At 42.2% G+C, this 18,273-nt stretch overlaps 1 protein-coding gene across 1 annotated transcript in view; it reads left to right on the forward strand.

The window, feature by feature from the left end:
• si:dkey-12j5.1 (uncharacterized) overlaps positions 1 to 18,273 on the forward strand; it is a 159,844-nt gene that overhangs the window by 16,045 nt on the left and 125,526 nt on the right. Inside the window, exon 8 of the mRNA XM_064339485.1 lies at positions 2,550 to 2,618. Within this exon, the coding sequence (XP_064195555.1) occupies positions 2,550 to 2,618 (69 nt within the window). The remainder of the gene's footprint in view (positions 1 to 2,549; positions 2,619 to 18,273) is intronic.

Genomic DNA, 18,273 nt, shown 5'->3' on the forward strand with positions numbered 1-18,273 from the left:
GGTCATCCGTGCAGAATCTGGCAGAGACAGGGTTTTCCCCCTCCAGTAGCCTGCTCGCATGTGTAAGAGGGACAGCTTAATTGGGAATACGTTGGCAGCTCGGAGACAGCCAATAAATGCAAACTTGTTTTGTCGGGAGAGTACCGAGGTTAGAGTTAGCGTTGCACAGCGCAGAGTGTTTTACAGCAGGTATCCTGTTTTCCCACCCCCCCCCCCTCCTTCCCATCCCCACAAATGCAACAGCAGCCCAAGAAAGGAACACTGCTCTTCTGGTGAAGTCGGTGACGTTAGTAAGATAGATGGGATGTAAACAAGGTCTGATAAGTGCACTCGTCGTCAGCAGAATAATGACTAGCGCGAAGATTGCAGAGATCTTTTTTTAGTTTCCTTTCTCCCGCCATCCCACCAAGATGTCATCATCCTTTCTCATTTTTGACTTGCATACTCAAACCTCTGGTGCCATTTTTAACAGGCGGAAAAGAAATTATTACCTGCAGTTGGTCTGTGAAATAAAAAAAAAATGTATTTAATAATCCATAGAAGGCTGTTTTTCTACAACAGGTTTAATCTCCAAGTTATGCATTCATTTTTCTCCACTTCTCCAAGCTGCAGTATTCTAATTATGAGCATAAAACTGAGCCATTGGTCTTGAAATGAGTTCCAGATGGGAGACGAGAGACATTTTTGCATGTTAATATCCGGGGACTTTTATGGTTCAAACAATCAGGCTTATTAATCTACAGATTATGTAATCTTTAATTGTATAATGGCTCTTTAAATCCTTAATTGGTTCACATTGATGCTTGATGGAGGTCATATTTGATAGTTTAAAGTTTTAACTAATTGATTAAAGACACCCTTGGACAAACTGATTAAAGCGAATCATTTCTGCAGGAATGGGCAGACTGAAAATGTACTGTTGTTTTAATTTGCATTTAATATCTGTTCCAACATTTCTGTAGTCCCAAGCTTACCCATATTTTCTTATAGTGCTGTATTATGCTGTCCAACTGTTTTGCAATTCATGCTTTAACAGGATCAAGTTCAGTTGCTTTTCCTTTCAACCATTCTTACAGATTTTTTCACTGGAACACACTGTGCCAATTCAAAAAATATGAAATTCAACTTAAAATAATACATACAGAAATGTGGTAGTGCAGACTTTACGCAAACTTTTGTGTTGCCATCTCATGTCGGCTAATTACTGTGTGGATAAACATGTAGACCCGCGAGTAGTGATTAAGTGGGCCTGAACCCTAAGCTCCAGAGGAGTTTCAGACGGTGTTGTCACATCTGTCCTCGAGTAAGGCTCGTGTACACTGCTCTGGCGCTGTGTGCTAACGGCTGCGATAGCAGGTAAGTGCTGTGTTTCATTCACAGTGCTCTCACTACCAATGACAAAATGGACAAAAACAAAGAGAATAAAGTGGGGAAAAAAGTCAATGGGACCAGTATATAAACTTACTATGATATAGTCTGGGTGGTAGACCACTACCTCTGCTCCATCTCCCATTTCCACAGTTACCTAAAAAACTGTTTGGGTATTCCCAATGGTTGTTCAGTTTGTTACATGAAAAAATAAAGCCAGTTGAATGCATGTGGAAAGACCTGTGCGGTTTACAAATGGGATATAGATATATGTATATATCTACATATATATATAAATGTGTATATGAAGAGAGTGGGACAAAAACACAGTGTAAAATGAAACATGGATGCATCAAGTTTGAACAACATATTTCGGGTTAAACACATTAGCATTTTTTGTCTCCAACATTCGACAGGAGAGTGCAATAAATATTTTGTACAATATTGGCAAAACTCTGTTTTGGCTATATGCAAGTGATTTTATTTATTTATTTATTTTTACCGGAAGTGTTTTTCTGCTTCTGTCTTGTGTGTATATCGTGAGTTGCATAATGTTTGGGACAAATACATTTTTCTTGATTTGGCTCTGTACTCCATAATTTTATATTTGTAATCAATCAATTCACATGCGGATAAAGTATTTATTAAAGGGCATTGTTATGCATTTTAGTTTCACCAAGTAGAAACACTTTTTATGTCCCAAATTATGGAACTCACGATATACAGTATGTGTGTATATATATATATATATATATGTGTGTGTGTGTGTATATATATATATATATATATATATATGCACACACAAGACCCATACGCACCATTTTAGACACTCGCTGTTTTCACTGTGTAAAAGTGAAAGAAACCCCTTTGATTTTTTACACGCTTTTAGAAGCTGTATTCCTTTGTTACCTGGAGTGAGATTTCTTTTCTATGTGCCTTTTTACACAGAATCCAATATGACTTCCCACTTATAAAATTTGCTGGAGTCGTCCTCATAGGGTGGCTCATTTCTGCCTGCCAATTACACTAGCCTTTGCTGGACCTCATAACGGTATTGTTGCTTCTGACTGGGAGCCCCTGCAGCTGTGCACTTAGTTTTTCCTAAGTGCTTTGGTTGTGTGATATTTAATTTTTAATGTGTGTTATATAGTGTGTACATTATTGCATTTTCTCCCCTGCAGAGTGGCATTCCACCATATGAGTCCAGAATAACGACAGCCAAGCTGCTGGTGGAGGCGGAAGAATACGAGGTAAGGTTTGGGCGAATTACTTCCCCTCTCCCCAATTCTTCCAGGTGTGTGAATTTTTCCACAATGCTTTATGTCACTCTTGCAGCCATATAATATTTAGAGTGGCCTATTCTCCACTGCACTTTGTTGCAGTTGGATGCCATCAACAAGTTTTGGAAGAATGGTGTCATCTCATGGAAGCAAACCTGCAGAGTCAGCCGTGTTTGCGTTAGTTATGAGCGTTGGATGTCATATTACGCTATCACCTCTGCTTGACCTGGAACTGCCGAATCGGCGACTGTGCAGTCACAGTCTCGCATGTTTAAAGTAGCTTGAAGTACATACGCAGTGAGCTCCATGTTGGGGAGAAAGACACTTTTTTCTTGATTTGCTGTGTACACCACAATTTGTAATGGAACAATTCATACGTGGTTAGAGCTCTCATTCTCAGCTTTCATTTAAAGGTATTTTTCCCATGGTGCGCAGGAACTGCCGCCGTGGGCTAAGCATGGCAAATTGTGGTCACTCACTCACTCACGGACCTTTGAGGGACGTTTTGTGGGATGCATGCGCAGGTGGTGCCAGCTAAAATGTGTCTGCGGAAGTGAGTTGCGCCGTGGGTCTGGACAGTTACGTGCTTGTTGTACTATTTGGGTAGCCTCTGTAGTTCTGTTTGTGAAGTCTTCTGTGGACAGTAGTCACTGACACATCCATGCCAGCCTCCTGAAGAGTGTTTCTGTCAGATCTGTCAGACTGATGTTTGGGGATTTTTCTTCATTAGGTTGAGAGTTCTTTGGTCATCAACTTGTAGAGGTCTTCCTTGGCCTACCAGGCCCTTTGCGATTATTGAGCTCACCAGTGCTCAATTTCTTTTTAATGATGCTCCAATCAGTTGATTCTGGAAAGCCTAAGGTTTGTTCTATGTCTCTGACTGTTTTTTCTCATTTCTGAGCCTCGTAATGGCTTCCTTGACTTTCATTGGTGCAACCATGTTGACAAATGGCAATAGCAGACTCCAAAGGCAATCAACCGCCTAGAATCACGGTTAGTTACTGTAAGCTTAGTACTGAAGCAATTGAACACACCTGACTAATTAGAAACACCTGTGAAGCCATTTTGTCCCAAACATTATGGTGCCCTGAAATGGTGGTCTATGTATAAAAAGTGCTATAGGTTTTATATGGTGAAAATGTATAAAAATGCCATGTACTAAAAGATGATCTACACTTTAACCGTATGTGAATTTTTGATTACTAATCAATAAAAAAAAAGATTGTGTAGTACAAAGTCAAATCAAGAAAAAATATGTCTCAAAATGATGGAGCTCACTGTATATGTAAATATATATTTTTTTATTCAGTTCCTCCCCTGATACTGTGCACATGTGCTGTTGAATGTGCCCGGACAGAATTCAGGTTGGTGCAGTGAGTGTCTCAGTGTGGGGAAAATGGCTCCGGGAAAGGTTGATGGCTAATGTTTCAACAGATGTTCAGTCGTGTAATGTACTTTCTCCTGCAGTTACAGCTAACAACTGATTTGGGTTTAAACACTGTGATACAATAAAGTTGCCCAAAACAATAATTCTGTCCGCTGTAGTTTTCTTTTCACTTCGATTAAGGCCTGTAGCGAAAAGCAGCAGTGTTTCTCAAGTGTCCGCGCCAGTTTGAAACAATGGGCATAATAAATTCAGGGGAAGGTGGTTTATTTTGTGCTTTGTCAGTGTGTTCCGAAAATAGCACTGGGAGCTTGTTAGTCCCTACTGTCTGCCTTTAGCTTCACTGTGTGGTATCCTGGTGAGTTTTGTGCGCTGTACAGAACACGCTCTTTAGGACTGTGAGACACACCTGAACTTGTTTCTCACAGAGGGGCTTGTTTACCGGGATTTATGAAGGCAGACGACTTGCCGTCAGTGTGAGAATGCTATGGATTTGAGTTCTGAATTCAAGTACAACACATTTCCGAAAGAAAATTATTACCACAAATTTAGTGGCCGCTAATGTGAAGTAGTATTGAAGTTTGAGGTTAATGTTTAAGTTTAATGTAATGCCTTGAATTTGAATGAAGCACTGTAACTGCTGTGTGAAGTACATGGGCTATTAGCCTCGGAAGTAACGGAAGCCTGTTTCTATGGTGTAATTATGTAAGATGGGAAATAGTATCTCTCTTATAACATGGTTATCCCATGATGCAGTGTGGATAGTGCTCTACTCGGCACCTAATGGTTTTGGGTTCGAGTCCCATTGGGAACTAATCTTTCCGATTGCTTTAGTACTTTGGTTGCCACAGTTTTAAAAAATCCATCTGAATAAATGAAAATGTTATGAGTCAAGGTCTCTGCGAATAAGCATCTGCTAAGCAAATGGTGTCTGTTTCTCCTCTGTAAAAAGCTCCTTTTTCATAAAGCTAAGGTTATTTGTTTAATAATGCAAGAGTGTGTGATTTCCCCAAATGCTCTTGCATGACCTTTCCGTACAGAATGTGCTGTAGGCTAGCCTGTCGGCTCGGCTCTGCTTAGCACTGTGCCTTTGAACTGTGGAGAGCAGCCAAAATGGTGAGCTGGTCGAACAGACAGTGGGAATGAAGCCTTTTCTTTCGTCGCTATTCACATTGAGACCAAAAAGCTGGGATGCTCAGTCATTTGAAGAGTGCCATTTCACGACGGCCATTAAACATTTAACCCCAGCCAGTGTCCGCTGGCTCCTTTGGGTGCCTTCCAGCTTGGCTGGTGTTTAGTGTGCAGGCCAGCACCACACATGGGATATTATTTCATAAACAGCAGCTTTAAGGGAACATTATTCCCTTCTCTAGCTGATGAAGTAGGTTTAAATATTTATGTAACAATAAAGAAAATGTACATTCACAATAAATTAGGTTTTTATAATGGATGGAACATGTAAATCAGAAATTATAATTATGCACTTCAGATTCATACAAATTGAAATTATATGAGGTATTCTACTTTAATATGAATTGTGTTAACAAGCTCTCTAGCATATTCAATAATTTGGTTGGCATGTTCAGTTTAGCAGCTTAGAGACTCAATTTTTCCGGGGTTTAATTTAGAAATCTTGTTTGGAACGTGGGCTTGTATGTTAAGGGGCAGTCATGACCTACAATTTATTATTATTTTTCTTAAGTTTTTATCTCTGATTTTCTCTTTTTGAAATATGTAGTTAGATTAGATATTTGATGTCACCTTTCCTGGCATGGCATTCGACTTCATTGCTAGTTGAGCTGCTTTGTTTAGTCACACTTTAAAGAGCTTGCCTGCTGTCATATTGAGTGGAACTGCACTAGGTAACCATTGGGACATAAGCCTATGAACATGTTGTGATTAGGCTCTTTCACTGAATTAATCACAGCTTTGTCGTAGCCGTTTATCTTGTAATGTACAGAAAAATGAGGATGCACAGAATGGGTTTTGGCTGAATTGCAGGCCACCAAAATGCACTGCAGAAAAAGAAGAGTGCTTCTTATATCGGACTGCCAATGTAAAGGCCAAGAGGCCGCTGGTATGCTGAGTTTAGGAAACTCTGTTGTGCGGCAGTTGAAAATATCCTGTCCGCAATCAAGATTTTTTTCTTCAGTAGCGTTCTGCACCAAGAGCACTTGGTGATCAGTAGCTGCGTCATGGAAAGGGTTTTCTATTCACCCAATGCTGCTGCTACGCACTGTGACTTAACCCCTTTGCACGGATGCTAAACCCAGCCAGTCCTTGCCCATTTAGTAGTATTGGTTTTAAAATGGCTGCTCATAAGCCAGTTGTGCTGACACTCGAAGCGATTAGAAGAGTTAATGGAGGCAAAAGCGCCTGGGAAATTGCGGAGGAAATGGGGAAATTTGTACGCAGGTATGGTGAAACCTGCCTTAGCGGTCACCTTTGTCTGGCAGTCACCTGCACATGACGGCCATTTCTCGTTTCTCCCCTGGGTGGCCACCGCAGACAGGTTTCACTGTGTGATGATGAGAACAGGCCACTCAACTCGTGACATGCTTCCAGTCCTCGGGAGTATCCAGCGCTGTGTCAAGCCTGCCTCTGCTGTACTGCTGTACTTACATAGGACCCCGGTCCTCTTCTTCCATGTATTACTTACTGTTTGCTGGGCCATGTCAGACTTCAGCAAGTGAGAGAACTGTTTGAGCAGAGAATGTACAAGTACTGCCGACATAGCCTTTCATTTAAGGAAAGACTAAAGAAAAGAGAGGATGTCCTTCCCCTCATTAGAGCTGCGGGATTGATGTGGATGCTGGAGCCAGCTGGCAGGGGGAAGTCTTTAATTCCAGCGGAGTCGGCAGCGGTGACGTGACGCGTGTCAGGGAGCCAGCCCTGCATTGGCAGGCCTTTGCTGCAGACCAGCTACGGTGAGGTCAGCAACACGGGCTCTCTCTCTCTCTCTCTCCCCGTCTCGTTCCCTCTCTCCCTCCCTCCTCGCCTCTCTCCCTCCTGGGTACGTTCTCCTGAGTGAGAGCTTGCTAGAGCGGGAGGGACCGGGCCTGCCTTGCGGCATCTGCCGACGCTTTGAAAGAAGATGTTCCCTTTTTAACGACGTGAGGATTTAATTTCCTTAACAACTGGAGATGAAAAAAATTACCCCCATGAACTTGTAAACCTGCTGCTACGCTAACTGCTTTTGGCAGAATTGTAGTATTTGCTCATTCTGATAAACAGGGCAATTATTCTGCCAGGCGAACATCAAGAGAATTCATATGCTGTTTAAGTGTAATGGCTACGGGAACGCCGCATTTTGCTAATTAAAGCCAAGTATTGTTTCAGATTTGCAGTCGAGGCCACTTTGTTAAATGAACATTCTGGACCTTTATTTTAAAAATTTAATGATGTGCAGAAGCTGGGAGAAACGAACTCATAAATCCAGCTGTCGGTGGTCACCAACTTGGAAAATGGAGAGATTTCCCTCCATCTCGAGAGACGAAGCACGTGATGAACTTGAAATCACCTGGCCGTGATAATGCCTCATGGCCAAATGGCGTGGTTGTTTCAGAATGGAGGTTCGCGTGCAAATAGGAGGTGTTGGCCTTGAGTATAGAACGTGCGCCACAGGTTATCGATGCCTTGGTAGGAGTCTATGTTGTCGACCCCTGCGGTTCAGGATGAACGTCTCGGCCACTATCTTAGTTAGACTGCAGTGGTGCAATTAAAATTCATAACAGTCTTTGTCTCCCAGTCAGAGCACACAATGGCAATGGCAACATAAATCTGGACAGAGTAACTGTTGCTACCGGAGCCTTGACATTCAGGTCCGAACAAGGGCTGGATTTCAAAGTGGATTTCCCTGTTAATCATTTGAGTGACATCTGCCTCTATTCCCATTTCAGCCACAGGAACTGTTATTCCTGAGACGGTGAACTAGGAGATGGGTCCCTAACGACTGATTGCAATTCCAGAGACTGAAGCGGGGGCATTGCTACCCCGGCAGCATCTTAACTACACAAACGGCTCCTTAACTTTGAACCTCCGTTTCATTCTTTCTTGTCTCAAAAACTTAGTTTCAGAAACATTTCTCTACAATCAATGAGAATTGCGTCAAAAGTAATGCGTTGTGTACTCCAGAGTCCGTTCTTTGAAAGCTGTTCAGTAGATTGGGCTCCGTTTACTTGGTTGCAGTTTTTATTGAAACCTCCCCCCAGCTCCCCCCCCCTTTTTTTTTTTTTTGCTGTCTCAGTTTTTTGTGTTTTTTCTTTGCCAGTTTCTCTTCAGTTTTATAAGTCCCTGCCTTATCAAGCATCAAAAGAGAGCGGGTCCTTCTGGAAAGTCGTCTTGGGGCCCGAGGTTCTCGGTTCAGAGCCTCGCAGGCGTTTTGCCGAAGCTTTTCCTCGCCTCTCGTCTCCCCGTTTTTATTTCCCTTCCTCCCCAGGAGGGGAGCGTCTCATTTGATGGGAATCTGGGTAGTTGTCAGACGGGTCTTTAAAAATGAAGGCGCCGCAGTGCAGAATTTCTGCTGTGTCATTTGTCTCCTTTTCTCACAAATCTCCCCCCCCCCCCCCCCCCCAAACCAGGCCGTGTGCTGGGGTGGACTTTCAGCGACCATAGCTGCTCAGACGTAGAAAACGTGACTCTCTGCTCAATTTATTCATATGGATCTCTTAGACATACTTATGTTGATATTCTGCTCTTTTGCTCGTACATAATGCAGTGTACCAAGAATAGAATTCTCACATAGTGCATTTTAATCAGAGAAGTGCTCTTTTTTTCCCTGTGATGTACTTACATACATACATCACCTTTTAAACCTGAGCTTGGTTTGAACATTTTGTTCTGTGTTTTCAGTTGACATTTTTGATGGTTCCCTTCCTTCAAATGAAACTAGGAAGCTTAATGGTTTCTTGATTTAAAGTAATTGTTTAGGAAATTACCTGTCAGTTAATTTTATTGATGAAAGCCAGGGTGGAGTGCAGGGTTATTTGAAAATGTTTTACAGAACTAGAAAATTTCTTGGTTCTGTAACGCGTGGGAAGGAGCAATGTTGCAATGTGAGCAGGCATTAAAGTAATTTCTCCACGTCTTTAATTGTCTTTTGCTCACAGCACAAGTTACCATGTTATATTTGGAAAATGGTGGGTTAACTGGCAGCAGCTCTGCATCTTTCACACGCAGATACCATCCCAGTGAAGGTGGTTGAAATTTTTCTTTTTCTATAACACATTTTCTTTGTATTTAAAAGCGCATTTGAACTCACCACAGAAACTGCTGAATGAATAAATTCTCCACTACAGGTGAATTGTTCTGAAATGGTGCGTGCAGAACTGGAAATAAATATATAGGGGTATTGTGTGTTTTAAACTCACATCTTCACTACGGCATGTTGAGAAAATGCTGTTCTTCCATGATGACTTTTGATGACTCTTTTGTTTTGTATAAAGGGGAACACCACTGGAGAAATATCTTGAGTCATACCTGATATTCCATAAAGCAAAGCACATAACATGTGCCTCCTTCCCATTTTTTCCCTCACTTCATTTGGAATGTCCAGTCATAATTGTGGGGCTGTCCCAATATTTGGGCAGTGTCATGTTGGCACACTTCCTCCGAAATGCTTCTTTTGGCTCTTAAATCCACCAGCTGAGCTGTGCAGTTGAACTAATGCATCTGGTGCCAGGTGCCCATTGCATGTTTTCACTTAAGAACTTTAACCTAACCTGAGGGACAGAGTATCAGAGGATGATTAATGTGCTTAATCCTGTTTTCTCACTTTGAAGGGATTTGAATATGTGGGGTGAAATCATTTTCGCCTCTTGAAAATGTTGCAACATTTAAAATTTACTCCTACTTTCTCCCTTTTTGGAGTTTCCACATTGAGCATTGCAACCTCTGCTAATTCAGCACGCTCTCCTCTGAAACTCAGTGTCAATTTTCTGCTGCTCTTTGCTCCACAGTCCACCAGTTAAACTGGCACTTCAACAATTCCTGTGTAGCTTGTGCAGGCAGATCATGGTCTTCTGATTGACCAGAACCGGTGCATGAGTTAAAATAAGTACTCCTAAACTGAGACGTAATCCATTAGTAGAAATAGCGTATAAAATTGTCAACTAGATAACTATATCCGACAATGACGAAGGTTAGCTTGATAATGGTTAGCAATAAGTCTAGTTTTCTAGTTTGCCAGCGAGATAAGTGAGTTAGATTGCTTTTGCAAGCTGACTTACCATAATCTGTTTTCAAGACAAACTGTGAACTTAACTCAGCAAATCTTAACATTTTATGTCCCAGTGGCAATTCTAGCTAATGCTACTGTTGATAAAATGCCTTTGTAGACGGCTCTCTGGCTTGCTAGCCGGCTCTGATATTGCTGTCACTTTCTTGTCTGTGTGCATTTTTCTTTCTTAGACGGGAAGACGGGAGTAGAGGGAGTTCATTTTATGTTCCATGCTTTACAGCAGAGAGGTGTTTTCAGCACTAGATTAGGAATACAAAGTGGGGGGTGGGGGTGGGGGGGGAGGCTAAAAGTGGAGGGGCCATAGGCCCGCTGGCCGCGTTTCTGACGCCAGTGCACGGTGCTCATGTGATCCTACAATCGCACCTGTATTGTACTCGTTCTTTGACTTCGCTTGATTGGCAGTTCAGTTTTCTCTCCAGGTGAACCGTTTCTTTACTTATCTGTTCTTTTAATAAGATCAGCTTTTTTTCCATCTGAGCTTGCACTGAGATGTTATTGTGCGCTGGGTTCTGCTGGTTGATAAACAAGCCCCAGCCGAAGGATTTGAGCGTCCGCTTCGAATTCCCGCACATGCCCCTGGTGCTCAGAAGAGTCCCGGCGTGTAATCTTTCGCTGTAGAGAGGGTTTAGGGTTTATCTCCGAATTAGCTCCTCGTTAAGCGGGCATTCATCTTCCGATTAATTAGCATTTTACCTTCTAATCTGATTGCGCTGGGTTAAGAGTTATATGCATGCAAATCAAACAAAAAGTGGCTGTGTTCCTCTGACGCGTTTCTGGGAAAAAATCTTGCGAACACCCCTGGAGACTGATCCCGGGGGGAGGAAAAATCCTCCCGTTAATGTATCTCCTTATCCCTTAAATATTTTTTCCACTCTTACTTAACCATGGCACTGAACTGAAAATTCAATAGGTGTAAGATATTTTAATTTCAATCAAGGCGACATCATTACTCAAATGTGGCTCGCGAAGAGGCTGTTTTAACGTTGGCATGCAAGGTGAAAAGGAATGGGAGTGAAAAAGAAAAAAAGCCCATACAAAAAAAAATTGGATTAAATATCATTTGGAACAAAATATAATGTACGATTTGCATTATTACTTTTAGTGGTTTCATTTTTTGCCCCAAGAGTGCTGAAGAAGATGGGGGAAAAAAATGATGGGTATTTCTTTTGCAATCTGTGAGCCCTTTTTATTGAATTCAATTATAATATGTGGAATATATCCAGGGTATTTTAATTAAAGATGGAGGGGAGAATGTAAAAATATCACAAATTCCATCTTCTGTTGGTTCGTAAGGTTCAAATTAACGGTGCTATTTCGTGAAGTTGTATTTTGATGATCACTTGCATTAGGCAGGTAAATCTTTGGTTGCGGCTCCTTGAATTATTCTAATTAAAACCCAGGAACATTACAGCAAATGGGGAGTCAATTTTCTGTTTCTCTTTTTTATGCACAGCTCAGATTCTCTCGAGTATCCCACTGTGCCTCCCTTGTATCTCCGTGTATCCATTTCTGTTTTAACTGGATGCAGCAATTTGGGAAAAACTCTGTAGTGAATGTGTCTAACAGAAAAAGTAAATATATGTGTATTAATTCCATTTCAAAACATTAGAGGTGGCTCAATAACAGTTTTTTTTTTCCCAGTGTAGTTGAATCCTTCTAGCGTATCTATGAATTGATCTGAACATTTGCGAATTACAGATGATTTTTGCCAAAAGGGAAGGCCTGACTAGGTTATTTTTTTTTTTCCCGAAGTGTATTTTTAAAGTGATATCAGGGTTCTGAAGCTTCCGTAACGAGCGTGAAGAACTCAATTTCCCCCCGCTGTTTTAACATCAAACATAATTAAGCCTTGTAAAGATTTGATTAGCTCTGAATCTGAGAAGGAGTTGCGGCATTAATCGTAAAGAGGATCTATGTTAGAACATATGGCGCTACATTGGAGCCAAGCGTATATGGACAAACCCATTGCCTTTTTTGACACAGGATAAATGGAAACGGGTATACGTGAATTAAGGTTTTTAAATGTAACGCAGTTACCCATCAGTAATTTCATAACCAACGCTCATTTCTCATTGAATGGGCAACATTTTACTTAATTTGGTCACAAAGGAGCAAACTGGATATCCCTACTTTGAGAAAATGTCATGGAGGAGTGATCTGCTCAGAAAACTCAAAATGGTCCCCCCTCTCGCAAAGGAAGCAGGGCCAGTTCCACTTCCTCCTGCTGTTTCTGTCCCTGTGCAGGTGGGTGACTTTCTGAAAGGCTGCCAGTGCGTGTGTGAGGCAAAGGTGGGTTTGAGCACCATGAGCATCAGAGGGGCTTTCATTTCACTGTACAGCACTGTGGGCAGATGACTGCGAAGTTGCTTTTTTTTTGTACAGTCGCTCACTCTGTCAAGTACGAACAGAAACTCCAGGATTGATTTCTCTACTCTCGGCTTTTTATTCGAGGATCTCGGCCGGAACTGGGAAGGGCGTGGCGCGGTGAGCGCTGGCCTCGCCCCTCCGCTTTTCCTCACGCGGCTTTCGGCAGAGAGCTTTCCGGATTATCCGCGTCCTTCGGTCTGCTTCTCAGAACTCCACGAAGGGCCGAGTCCGCGCGGCCGTGGGGAGACACGGGGCGCGGCAGTTCTCCCCCGCCGCGCGGATATTCACCGTGTCTCCGCGGAGACCTGCTTCCTAAATCGAAACGCCACCCCCACCTCCAGCCCCTGCCGCTCGTCCTCCTTCCCCTGCCCGTCGCCCTGAAAGTTTTCTCGGAAGGGATTATCATTTCATCTTTTAATGGCGCTCTGTTGCCAGCGCAGCGCGCGGCACAGTTACAGGGCTTCTTAATGGCCTCCCAGACGCCGCTCCTCACGCGGAGTTCGGTGCGTCGAACCAAAAAGAAAGAAAAGGAAAAAAACAGGGGGAAGCCATCAGAGAGATGAAATGTTAAGCACTCTAGTGTCTGATGAGAAGAGAGGGTGAGGAATTACAGACTGCAGACAAGTGGAGCTCTCTATATATCCAATTTTAAGCACAGCAGATCACGGTTTTAAATTGGAATCAATGGACAGTATCACTAAAGGACATTTGGAAGGCTGGTCACTTTATAATTGCATTCACACTTTTAAAATAGTGAATTCAATTATGTTTGGGAACCAAGTTGAGTTAAAATATTGATTTATTTTAACGTTTCCTGTATATTTGTAAGACATCACATCTTCTTGGGCAGAAAGCGGCCCAAGAAGACCAGTGCCATTTAGCAATCTTTGCTGTCTGACAGGCAACAGCAGCAGCAAATGAACATTGAAATGCTAAGAAAGTGAAACATTGCTGCCTATGGAGCTTATGCAGGCAGAGGTCCCACCTCTTAGCAAAAAAGAACCCCTCTGATTGGTTTAGAACGTGTTATTTTTCTTGCCACTGGCAAATGGCTTTAGCCAACCACTGTAAACATTGGGGTGATGAAGAACATATTTTGTTAATTCAGAAAATCTGTAGTTTATACAGTTAAATTGACAGGTCACCCAAAAGTAAAATTAAGCTATATTTCCACTTACCCGAAGTGCTGTCTTTCCATCCAGATTGTTTCAACGTTTGAAAACACTGTTGACACTCCGCTTCAGAAATACTGGTGTGCTTTGGTTGAAACCTATATACGCAGTTGGCGTACTTCAGTAGAAAATAGTTTTTGTTAAAAACCGTTTCGCGAAACCATGTCATTATGTGAGTTTTTCGATTGTAAAATTTTTGGCCCTGAGCACCACAAGCGTTGGCTGAGGTCCGTTGTATCGGGGTGAGCTGCGGTGGATATCTAGAAAGCTCGTCAAAGAGGATGGATAGATAGCGCTCCGGGCAAGTGGAGATGTTGCTTTCTATAATTTTTGTGTGAACTGCCCCTTTAAACTGAAAACCTGCGAGTTAAAAATAGGTGGTTTGGCTGATTGTCATTGAATCTACTTTTGAATGAAAGTGTATGAGGGAAATTATTATTCACTGAGAGTAATATCACACAGCGCTGCAATTTGCCTTCCCTCCATTTAGGATGCCGTAACTGGTGCCTGATGCCTGCTGCACCTGCTTTTCAGAAGACTGGAACAGCAAAAAGCATTCCTTACCATAAATCTTTTTTTTTGACCTCGCCCAAAAAGATTTTTTTGTGTTTAGCTGTTTATTTCTGAAAGCAACACCCACTAATTGCCAGGAGGTGTGGTGTCTGCACGGTTCATTTGTGGTTCTTTTTGAGATCTGCTTAATTTGTGCATTTCGAACATAATGTGGCCCCAGTTATTACCTCACGACTTGCCGTACATCGATTCTATGCAGCTGCAGTGGCGTCTGCACGTCACCCGGTAAAAAAGAAAGAGCAGAATCGCTGCTGGTGGTGTTCGGGGGATTGTGTGGCCAGAAGAGATCAGTGCTCTCCTTGCATCAGCCTCCTTAAAACCTAGCAGAACCAAATTATAAACGCATCTGCAGAGGCCATCTTGAAGCAAATTACCCATAATCAGGTCCATAATCAGGCGTTGACATAAGTGGTACACAAGTATGCATTACCAGCAAAAGATAAAAATGCACAGCAATTTTGTGTCCTCACAGTGCAAATTCCTATCTACTTTTAGGTACGTATTGCATTAGGACATGAAATTGCCATGGATTTTAATCTTTTTTCCATTAATGCAAACTTTCATATCCCTTATGCTAACTCCTGCCCATCATCCAATGTTACGGCAATGGGCTCTGATTTCTAAAGCAGCTGTTGAGTGCATAACAAGTTCCTCGATACTTAAGTGGACCAGAAAGAGAGCTGGGTTCCCTTACAATGTGAACTCGAATGACTGGTCATTTGCAGCTGGTTCACTTGAATAGAACTGAGTTCGGTTCATCTTAAAAGAACTATATGTATTCTTTTTCCCTGAAGACCGCTTTACATTCCATGCAGTTTGAAAGCTAGTTCAGACCAAAGATTCACAACATGACGAGATGTAAAGCTCACTCTCCGGAAACGGTTTGCAACATTCTCAAACTCAACTGTTCGCATCGAAGCGACGAGATGAGACGTTGCTTATGGTTACCATAGCAATGATGCTGTCCATGTCCTTGTTTACAGTTACTTACTTGTTCTTTGCAATGCTCATCTGGCAAATATCTAGGTCAATGTAGCGAGAATGAACAGAAGTAGTAGCGATGGTGAGATGCTTGCCGTAGCAGCAGCACTGCTAATGAAAGCAAGGCTTCCTAAGAACCGAACATCCAGTCCTTAGAGGCAATTATGGGTGTTTCAGTGCCCGGTACGTGGAGCGTACGCAGAGTTGTACACAGACTTAGATTTACCATTGCTAATTTCACCCCTCTTTACCCTGGGCAGTATGCTCACTGAAGAGCTGGTGTCACCGACTAGCCCGGATACTGCGTGCTCTTTAATTAATTACCACAGCGAATAAAAAAAAAAAACATATGTTGTCGCCAGGGCGAATGCCACCATCCCCTGCGTGAAACCCCTTACCCCCCCCCCCACCCCACACAGTCTACAGCACTGCCCACTAATAAATATTTTCTAGTGGACTGTTCTGTCCCACTCCTCTGGGCACACGGCATGTACCAGAGTACACCTAGGACACCGCGATCTGCACACCGCTCACTCGGTGCTCTGCTGAAGTGTGGCAGAGTGTCTGGTAGGCTAGGGGAGCACCGGAACGCAATGCAGCGGCACAGTTCAGTCCCCGTTCCCATCCTCTCTCTCTCATTTTGTTTTCGTGTGACTGGGAAATTATCCTTGCTTGGTGTGCCAACCGTGTTTGCTTCCTTCTGGCGTTTTTTGCTTCCTGTGAAAATCAGTGATAAGCAAAATAATGCTTTTTCCACCTCTCTCCTCCTTGTGGCATCAGTGAATGTAATGGGCAGTTTATATGTGAACATGAGAAATGATTTTTCATAGGTCTTACTCTTTATATTGATAGTGGGAAATGCAATTATCATGCCTCCTTCCACCACTTCTTTAATCACTGTCAAATTCACCGAACACCCACTGGCTAAAGTCAAATATTACTTTGAGTCAAACATAAACACTTTTGCCTCTAAATCTGTAAAATATTGAAAGGAGAGCGTAATCAGGTTTGTTTGCCAGAAGCCCCCTGCATCCAATATTCTATATTTACTTCGAGCACTCAAAGCACCCTGTCTGTGGTGTGAATCAAGGCGTACGGAGCTCTATATGTGCAAATCTCGATTCCAAACACGCACGTACGCACTCACACACCACACACACACACACACACGCACTCACGCACCCACACACTCACGCACACACATACACACATGCACGCACAAAAAAAAGAGCTTTTTTATTTTATCACCCATCGTTGAAAATGGCAGTCATTGTGCAGTTAATTTTACTGCACAGAATGGTCTACAAGAGGTTGTCAAGAGTGATGTTTGACAGGCAGGTCCGTAAGAGGAAGTTTCACCATGTAAACGCCAGTGAGAGAAATGCCAGAACGAATGTAATTACAGGGTACTGATTGCTTACAAATTCAAATGTGAAATTATTTCGGAGTAAGATTCATTACGGAGTTGTTAATCACATTATTTGTTGTCCACTTACAAATGATGGCGTGAAATATATTTTAGTGAGCTTACTAGTCTCTAGTACTAGCCCCTGAACAAAGAGATATACGATCAGTACGCAGTAGAAAAATAATGGGGTGTGGGAGTGGTTTGAAAGCCTGAGCTTGGATACTGTGTTTCTTTGTGGAACTTGTTCATCATGCTAATAGTTCAGTTTATGATTAATAGGTTTCAGGCTGCAGCAGTAAGCTAGTATTTTTAAAACGCATAAATCCTGAAATATTAGGAAATAGTTCTTTTTTGAAGGTTATGGAGGGTGGCTGCAAATGGAATTGCACACCATCATATATTACCAGAAATAAAATGGATTCCCGTGGACCTTAGAATTGCAAATTTGTACGAATGCCTTCCACAGAACACCCTTGAATAATCTCAAACTTTTCCAGTGCCATAGATTCTCACAGACAAAAAAAATTTTTTTTTTTACTTTGTTTTAGATTCATCTTTAAAAAAAGTGCTGCAAATACAATCTCCCCCCCCCAATCCTCGCCTCGTTTTATATGCAATTATCAGAAGCACTGAAACAAGGAATGAATCATTGATGAGGTGTTAGCTGAAATTTAACGAAGCGCACAAAGACATGCTTCGTACCTGCAGCTCTGCGGGAGACGGCGATCGCCCGTGTATCTGATTAAACCCTGTTTGGTCTCGCTGCTGAGGCAGTTAGATTTAATTAACGGCTTCTGTTTGCTCTATTGGTAATGACTAGAGCTTGCATTCTTCTGCGGGAACTAATAATCTCTTCAGCGATTTATCGATCGCCGCGTTCTTATCTCCTCAGAGAGCCATTCCCAACACAAAAATTTCCTCCTGATTCCGTGCAATAGCAAAGTCTGCAGACCTCCTTATCTCATATCTGACAGACTGTTAAAGGTTTTCAGTTTTCAGCCCCCAACACTTTTTTCTTCTTTGCTTGGTTTCAGTGTACTACATCCAAAGCTTAAGACTTGATGTCTGTGCTATACTGAAGTACCAACAGCTGTGTTATGCTTCCCGTGTTACCTGCTCTCTATCGTGCATTATGAAAAGTAACCGTTTCCAGAAAGTCCTGGTCATTTTTGTTGTCTGAAATAGCTTTCCTTGTGTTTTCACTTCAATGGCTGTTTTCTGTGTTTTTCCCATTTCTTATAGATTAAGTCAAACCAAAGTAAATCAAACACGATGAGTGACTGCGCCTGGCCCAATTTTTTCTGCTTTGCCGGAATAATAAACTGTCAGACATTAACTTTACATTCTTCAGCATAACAAACAATTGATGCCTTTCATGGTTTTCACTGGCAGTAATGCACTGGAGTTTTAGCAGGCCAGCCAGCAGTATGATGAGGTTGTCTCTATAAATTAGTTATTTAATGATTTGCATGGTACTTCTGTCATTTTCTCTGGTGGAATAT

Source organism: Anguilla rostrata, chromosome 1, assembly GCF_018555375.3.
Source record: "Anguilla rostrata isolate EN2019 chromosome 1, ASM1855537v3, whole genome shotgun sequence".
In the NCBI taxonomy this organism is placed as follows: Eukaryota; Metazoa; Chordata; class Actinopteri; order Anguilliformes; family Anguillidae; genus Anguilla; species Anguilla rostrata.